The sequence below is a fragment of the Sinocyclocheilus grahami genome, unplaced genomic scaffold, assembly GCF_001515645.1.
Source record: "Sinocyclocheilus grahami isolate Dianchi unplaced genomic scaffold, SAMN03320097.WGS_v1.1 scaffold1670.1, whole genome shotgun sequence".
Taxonomy (NCBI): domain Eukaryota; kingdom Metazoa; phylum Chordata; class Actinopteri; order Cypriniformes; family Cyprinidae; genus Sinocyclocheilus; species Sinocyclocheilus grahami.
The window spans coordinates 147,164-156,181 of NW_015506849.1; the positions used below are offsets into that span (position 1 = coordinate 147,164).

Below are 9,018 nucleotides of genomic sequence, written 5' to 3' on the forward strand. Positions count from 1 at the left end.
GTCTATATGGCTGACTAGCGTGTCCCGGGACTGAGCTAAAATCAGCCAATCGTCCAGATAGTTGATAACGCGCATCCTGCTTGCTCTGAGGGGGGAAAGTGCTGCATCCATGCACTTTGGGAAAGTGCGTGGGGCCAAAGCCAGCCCGAACGGGAGAACAGAGTATTGGTACGCTGTGCCCTCGAAAGCAAACCTCAGAAAGCGTCTGTGATGCGGTGCTATCTGAATGTGAAAGTACGCGTCATTTAAATCCACGGACGCAAACCAGTCCCCAGGGCAAATTTGCGCCAGGATTTTTTTCAGCGTTATCATCCTGAACGGATGCTTGCAAAGCGCTCTGTTGATGGGCCTGAGATCTAAAATCGGGCGGAGTCCCCTGTTTCTTTTGGGTACCACGAAATAGCGGCTGTAAAACCCGCTCTCCAGCTCGCTGGGAGGGACTCGTTCTATCGCTCCTTTTTCGAGCAGACTGCATACCTCTAGTCTCAGAATCAGGGCGTTTCGGGGTAATGTTAGAGACTGCACCACGCCATTGAAACGGGGTGGTCTGCGTCTGAATTGAAGGGTATACCCACGCTCTATCACACCGAGTAGCCAGCGCGAGATTCCCGGAATAACTTCCCACGCGCTCAGGAACTACTTTGTCGCCATCAGCGCGAAGTCCATCGCCGCGCGCAGATCCTTAACAGCCTCTGCCGTGAGGGCTCCGCCCTCCGCTGCCTGCAGGAGCTTCGCCTGAAAAACCTGCAGCACTGCCATGGCGTGCAGCGCGGAAGCCGCCTCGCCATCAGACGCATATGCTTTATTGGCAAGGTGGGCAGTGGTCCTGCACGGCTTTGAGGGGAGGCTGATGTCTGAGCCTAGGGTCTTGGCTGCTGCAGGACACAGGTGCGCAGCGACGGTCTCCTCGACTGGGGGAGAGCGCACGTACCCGTGGGCCTCCGCCCCATCCACGTGGGAAAAAAATGGCCTGTGTGGCAGAGTGGACACGCGCTGATTGGGGCACAGACCATGTTTTTACCAGCTGCTCATGTACGTCGGGGAAAAAGGGGACCAACGTCCTCAAGTCAGCTTTCCGGGTGGACCTGAAATACCAGGAGTCCAAGCTTACTCCTGGCAGGCTCCTCTGGAGGACTCCAGGTAAGCTCTAACTCCTGGACAGCCCTTGACAGAACCCTCATGAGCTCCTCCTGGAGGTCTGGGGGCCCCATGCTGTCCGGCTGATCGGACTCCGATCCCGCCCAATCCTCCCTCTCCGAGGCCGAGATGGACATCGAGTCATCCCCCTCCTCCTGGCTAAAGGATACAAACTCCGCGATGTTGGAAGGAGGGCGGAAGCAGTCCTCGGGGAGTGAGACCGGGGAACGGGGTGACCATTTGGGTTGGTGGAGCGACAAGACGACGCTCCCGTCACCGGTAGGGCCCACCAGCGGCACGCTGGCAGCAGTGGGGTTGGTCTGTGTCTGAATTGAAGGGTATACCCACGCTCTATCACACCGAGTAGCCAGCGCGAGATTCCCGGAATAACTTCCCACGCGCTCAGGAACTGACATAGCGGCTTTTGCCCTCTGGAGGTCTGGGGGCCCCATGCTGTCCGGCTGATCGGACTCCGATCCCGCCCAATCCTCCCTCTCCGAGGCCGAGATGGACATCGAGTCATCCCCCTCCTCCTGGCTAAAGGATACAAACTCCGCGATGTTGGAAGGAGGGCGGAAGCAGTCCTCGGGGAGTGAGACCGGGGAACGGGGTGACCGTTTGGGTTGGTGGAGCGACAAGACGACGCTCCCGTCACCGGTAGGGCCCACCAGCGGCACGCTGGCAGCAGTGGGCCTCATCCTGGATAGGCCGCGAGCCACATCGCGGCGGGTCCGGAGCACGCGGGCCGGAAGGTCCGCCCAATGCCCGCAGTTGGACTCGTCCAGTGCCGCCTCCGCGTGGGCCCGGCCCAGGCAGGCGACACAGCAGTCGTGCTGATCCGGCGGCTCTATTGTTCCCGCTCAGATCTTGCAGATTGTTGCCATAGTGAATTCAACAGGTGAAGTAGAATATTCTGACGTAATTGTCGCGTGCACCGCATTTTATATTGCCGCTCGAGCTCGTCAGTATTTGCATGCGATTTGCATACTTCGCGTCAATTGGCCAGTCATTTGGACTGGCGGGAGCCAATAGGACTTCAGGAAAGGTTGGAAGGGAAGGAGTTCCCATAACGGAGAAATATCTCCGTGATGTCTCGTGAAAGCTCGAGAGGGAACTATTAGTTAAGTCTTGTTTTGACATGCCAGCTAAAGTCTAATTGGATTTAGTTTGCTTGTTTACCAGAAAGTAATTATAGTTATTCGGATTTACATATGACTGCATTTGTTTTTGGACAGCATGGCTATATTTTGCAGTACTTTTCAATGCATTAACCAAAATCCCATAGAAGATTGATAATTTTATAAAGCAGTGTTTTCATTTACAGACTAATCTGAGTGATTTGGAGGTTTTAGCTTTAATGATTGCAACATTGAGCCATGATTTGGACCATCGAGGTGTCAACAACTCCTACATCAAAAGGTTTGTACTGACTTTAGTTTGGTGGATCAGCTTGTGTTATTACCAACAAGATGGATATGTAAAAATGAGAATGATGCGGCATATTTGACTGTTTTCACAGAAGCGACCATCCACTGGCCCAGCTGTACTGCCACTCCACAATGGAGCACCACCATTTTGACCAGTGTCTTATGATTCTCAACAGTCCAGTGAGTATATGAGAGTTTTAAACATCTCATTATTCTAATTGATCACAAATTAAGCGTATGTCATTGTGTTAGATAAGAAAAGCATTGAATAGACATTACAAAAAGAATATTGTAAAGAATATATTGTTTTCAAAAGTGGCATCTGAAGTGACATTTAAGTATATTTACACAGACTGTTTAGAGATGGCATAAATGCATTTAAACAGCAGTTAGAATTGCATAAGTAATGCTATGAGATTAATGGTTTTTAAATGGCCATTAATAGGTCTTTAACCTCCTGAGACCCTGCATCCTCATATGAGGACATTATGAGTGAATTTCTCTGAGACTATACATGCTACAGTTTTAATTGGATGTCCTGTAAAGAGCACATTCAGGGCTTTTCAGAGATACTAAATGTTTGGATGTTTCACCATGACCACTCCCTCTCCTTGGTCTTCAAAAATGTCTGATATTAATTCAGTGACACTCTTATGGAAATATGATAAAATGGAAATACTTTTATACAAATATTTTGTCATTAGCATTTAAATCTGACTAATTTTTAAACTGTCTGTCATAAATCAACATCTCAGGAAAATGTTATGGGGTTTCAAATCGAAATATGACTTTCTGTTACGAAACAGAACATTCATATGAGGACATCGGGACTAAAAGCATGTTTATTACGCATTTTGGGAAACACAACAAATGGATAGGGAAATTAATTATATTTCAATATTCCTATCAACTATTATATATTATTATGAAAATCTTGTCAATTATTACTCCCATTATTACACTTATTTTTTCATTACATATTGCCCCAAAAACACATTAATATGCAAATTAGATTTAGTTTCTAAATACATTATACATAATGAGAAAATCAGTTTATGGCCATTTTACTCACAGTTTGCATAAAGAAAATATGGTATATCAAATCATACTGTTATAACATAGTTGAGAATTATCTTTATACAAAGTTTGGTAAAAAAAAAAATCCTGAAAACTAAAAATGTATTGGTGATTTAAAAAAAAAAAAAATCAATTGTTTTTGCCTATGCATGTTCATTCATGTCTTTTTTTTATTAATTTTTTTATTGAGTCCCGATGTCCTCTTCCAAGGACGTAGCATAACTTATGAATGAAATATCATTTTTAGGTTTTTTTTAATGCTCTAAACAATGTAATGACATGGAAAAATAATTTTTTTTCCCTAAAATGTTTTGCCGGGTCTTAAGAGGTTAAAAATGTTATGAAGTATAAAATACTAGTTGAAGTATATAGTTAAAATCAGTTTATGGCCATTTTACTCACAGTTTGCATAAAGAAAATATGGTATATCAAATCATACTGTTATAACATAGTTGAGAATTATCTTTATACAAAGTTTGGTAAAAAAAAAAATCCTGAAAACTAAACTTATTAAAATTTTGTTCATTCATGTCTTTTTTTTATTAATTTTTTTATTGAGTCCCATTGTCCTCTTCCAAGGACGTAGCATAACTTATGAATGAAATATCATTTTTAGGTTTTTTTTAATGCTCTAAACAATGTAATGACATGGAAAAATAAAATTTTTTTCCTAAAATGTTTTGCCGGGTCTTAAGAGGTTAAAAATGTTATGAAGTATAAAATACTAGTTGAAGTATATAGTTTTTGTTCTTTCTGCTGTCAAATTCTGAAAGAAAATGTGCCAGGACCTACTATTATAGTAATGATCGCAAACTGGACAACTCTACAGGTGTTAGTCTTTCAATTTCATTACCACCTATACAAAAAGGGACAAAAAAATGTGTACTGTAATGTAAACATCGACCATGTAACATAAGGGCCTTTCGCACCGCGGGAACCTTTTCATAGTACCAGAACTAATTGTGGAACTACCCACTTTTTGGCGTTTTCGCACCGCCGGAACTGGGTGTGCGATTTTAGTACCGGACTGCCTTTTTCGAGAACCAAATTAACTCCTACTCCGGAGCAGGGTCTAACCGGCACAACTGGTACTAATCGTGATGCAAGTAGACATTGATTGACCAAACGTGTATGAAAACGCCCTCATCCGCCATGATTTAAAACGCTGTGTAAACATACTGTAAACGTTGTGTCAACTTATTCGCGCAAAATCATCACAGTACTTTAGTACTGTACATTTAGTTCTAGAACTAAAGCGGTGCAAAAGGCCCTATATACTGCAGTGAATGTGCATTAGAATACCTCAACTGCTAATCATGTGGGTATTTTAACTCTATAAAGCTTACTGTATCATGTCAGGATTTACAGGGTTAATTTGATCATTTAGAATAAAGCAAGCCCTCACAATTTCTTCTGCTTGTTAAATGAAAATTCTGTCATCATGTACTCATCTTCATGTCATTCTAAACTTTTATCCATTTCTTATATTTTGAAAAATGACAATGTTTAGATTCCATGCAGCTAGTCAGTGGGGTCCAATTTTGTTTGGACCACAACATTCTTCAAAATATGAGTGAATGATGACAGAATTTTTATTTTTGGGTCTCATCTTTTTAACATCAGCTTGTGATCATTTTTTATTGAGTGTCCTTCTGCTCGCTTGCCCTGTGTTTGTGTGAGCAGGCGCTGACGGGTGTCTCGGAGTACTGCTCCCCCCTGCTGGAGGGATGTAGGAAGAACAGACAGAATTGGAAGCTGCTCGCTGAGCAAGGAGAGGAAGCTTTGCTAAATGGAGGACTGTGACATTTCTTTTGGCATGCAGACGTCCTAGGACATCATTCCCTGCCCATTTCCCAGAGACTAAAGGATTACAAGACCCTGGTTTGATGATATTCACATGACTGCTCTGGCCATTTCACAAAGCACACTGGAGCAGGTTTAAAAGTGCAAGGTTGGGTTATAGATGCATCAGAATAAAGTCAATTTTTGAGCTGTGTATAGCTGTGCTATAAAAGACTTGATGAAGGAAAGACGGATTGATGGATCTTTTCCTGTGCAGGTAATCCAGCTGATGAAGAAATGCTTTAAAACTGATTAAATTATCTTGACTCATTAAAGGAATGTTCCAGGTTCAATACGAGTTCTGTCCAAAGCATTTGTGACATGCTGTTAACAAAGACAATCATTTCAACTCATCTTTTAATTTGTAAAAACAAACAAAAATGACATTTACCGTAACACAAACACACACACACACTAGAATTTTAATAGGTAAGATTTAGAAGTCAGAAGTGTACAAGTTGTATTTTTGTAAGTAATTGTAAAGTTGTAAAAAGTTGTCTAAATAATAAATCACTCTTTTAGCAGTGGAACTACTGTTCTAGACAGATTCATTTTTTGCATTTCTACTGTAATTCCTGTGGGTGGAGTTGCTCCATGCAAACAGTACTTCGCAGATAATTACAATAGTTAAAACTCTTTCTGATTTCTGGTAACCATAAGCATGGCTGGAGTTGAGATATTAGGTATAATTTTACACAGATAAGCTTAGCTAGCAGTTCTAGCACGTTAGATTTATGTGTACCATGTAATGTTTATTTTTTTTAGCTATTCTTTTGAAAAGCATGTATTCTAACATTTATACTAGTGCAGTGCCTTCCTTCACAGATTTCCTAATTCCAATTTACCTGGTTTACTCTAAATTTTACTCTTTCTTGTTTTTATAACATTTCACAATTATTTTACATGGTAATCAACAGCAAATCAACTTGGATTGAGCCCAGAACATTCCTTATTTATTCTTGTAGTCTTATTTTTTGTGCAGCTCACTCACTGAATTATTGAAATACGCACATATACAAAATCGTATTTTGCTATATTGCACTGCTAAAGTAAGCTGGCATAAAAAGGACACATCAAACAGTCATTTTTCACTGTATAACAACTTCCCATGTCACTTTGTATTACACCATTATACCATGCTTTAGATTTTTTTTTTCACCTACATTGCATATAAAGAAATCAATAGCCTGTGATATGTGAACGTATTTATCATCTGTTACACAAATGTGTTAAAATCCTTGACAATCACAACAAATATTTGTTTTGGAGTGTGATGGAAATAAGATGTCTGTAGAAATGTAAAGTTCAATGCAATCGCTGTGTGCCCATTTGGCATGTTCAAAAAGAAACCTGTTCCACACCTGACATGTTGATGGATCTATTATTTTTAACCCTTATGTGGTCATATTTTTGTTATTGTTCGTGGGTCTGGTTGGACCCGCTGCATTTTTGGGTTTTTAATTCAACACAATCAAAAATGTTATGTTAAAATACAAAAACAGATGTTTACTTCATCCCAATTACAAGCAATATAAACAACATATATGGTTAATATTTGCCCTTTACCTTTGTTAGATCACATTTATGAATTAAAGTGCTACAACCTTGTGCGAGAATGGCAAGGGCAGAAACCCTGACGATGCATTGAAACATGGATTTTTGAATCGCGAGTAGTCGATTTCAGACAGTAATCAACGGTGGCCGAGAAGTGCAAAACAAATCACAATTCTGAAAACAAAATAACAAATTACAAACGCAAATGCAAGTCTAAAAAACTAAATAATTCAGAAAACACAACAACAATTCAGAAAACATTACAACAAGTCAGAAACCACAATGACAAATTCGAAAACAAAATAACAAGTCAGAAAACACAACGACAAATCCGAAAACTGTTCCGAATTGTTTCGTTTTATAGACTTGCATTTGCATTTGTAATTTGTTATTTTGTTTTCAGAATTGTGATTTGTTTAGCACTTCTCGGCCACCATAGTAATCGATTTAAAATGCTAAGAATCGAATGAATCGCGATTTCTATAGCGATTCAATGCTTTCAAAATATATAGGTTCACAATAAATTACTATAAGCAGGAATTAATGGAGACCTTGAACAGTGTTCGTGCCTCGCATCTCTCCTTCACGCGCTCCACTATTTACCACCTGTGACTGTCACAGGATTGCGCTCGTGCTCCGTTCGTCTCACTGACACATTTTTTGAGCAGCTGATGTGTGATCTTCTCCCGAGTAGCCTACTCGAGGCCAGTAATGCTAAAGTGAAGTAGTTTTACTTTTCTGTAGTTTTTCAATGGCTCTAGGTCATACCGACGACATTACCTGAGCAGTCGAAGGCTGCGCATTTATTACATGGATGGAGCAAAAATGTAAGTGTCTAAAGCATACGCACAGTTCCATTGAATGATAAATGTGTTTTAACAATGTCCTTCAACCGAATGTACGAAGGAAACTGTTAAAGGGGTCATATGATGCGATTTCAAGTTTTCCTTTCTCTTTGGAGTGTTACAAGCTGATTGTGCATAGATAAGATCCCTGAAGTTGCAAAGACTAACCCCAGCATTAACAACAACCTTGAAATAAGAGCGTGAGCTGATAATCAGATGCATGAAAGTAGCGTTCGTTGATGGAGAGGAAAAGTTAAATACTAAAGCATTTTATTTTATGAAAATGAGATAAAGAAGCTTTCGCACTGAAAGAGACCTGATCTCGCGTTCATAGACGTGTCAGGCTATATCTGCAGGCAGCTAAACTGTATAAAAAGCGGAATGAACTGAAGTTAAGACAACACACACAATAAATAAATACAATTTATGAATGATGCAGTGCTAATTGACATTTATTACAGTAGCCTACAGAAACTATAAAAGTATATATATATTTTTTTTTTTACCTTATTCTGTGCAGAAAATTGAAATAATTGTTTGTAGTATATAAAACAATCATAAAATTGCCATTAGGAAAAAATATATAGGATTACAAATGATTGATTATTGTCCAGCAGTGTATTTAATTTCTCATAGCAAATTCAAAGTAAGAGATAAGAAAAGAATTCCTTGTAAAAAAAAAGAATAATAATAATGATAATACATAAAATTATTGTATTTGACATTTCTGTCTCTTCTGAAATGGTGGCTATGCCCCTGGTGTGACACAATGTTAGCCTATATAATACATTTGAAGCTCTTTTTTGACATGTCATGCTATAGCATCATTAAACTAGCATCTAACAATGGACAAGTGTTTTTTTCTCTAACCTATGGTTCTGTAACCATAAAGCCTGCGGTGCAATTTGCCCCGACTAAGCATTTAAAGAATTTAGGGGAAGCATTTAAATAATCCTGTGAACTCAGAATCGAATCGTTAATCGAATCGAATTTAATTGTGAATCGAATCGTTGTGAATTTTCAAAAATCGTTCTTGAATCTAATCGAAAACCTATGAATCGTGAATCGAATCGATTCGCTGTCTACCCAAAGATTTACAGCCCTACTATAAAGATAACGATATTAGCGTCCACACC

The 9,018-nt window shown here is 40.0% G+C and overlaps 1 protein-coding gene across 1 annotated transcript in view; it reads left to right on the forward strand.

Annotated features, from left to right (window-relative positions):
- Positions 1–5,444, forward strand: part of LOC107571930 (cGMP-specific 3',5'-cyclic phosphodiesterase-like) — a 40,488-nt gene extending 35,044 nt beyond the window's left edge. The window contains exons 14-16 of the mRNA XM_016258317.1: positions 2,462–2,556; positions 2,657–2,744; positions 5,325–5,444. Of these exons, the coding sequence (XP_016113803.1) occupies positions 2,462–2,556; positions 2,657–2,744; positions 5,325–5,444 (303 nt within the window). The remainder of the gene's footprint in view (positions 1–2,461; positions 2,557–2,656; positions 2,745–5,324) is intronic.
- Positions 5,445–9,018: the final 3,574 nt, after the last annotated feature.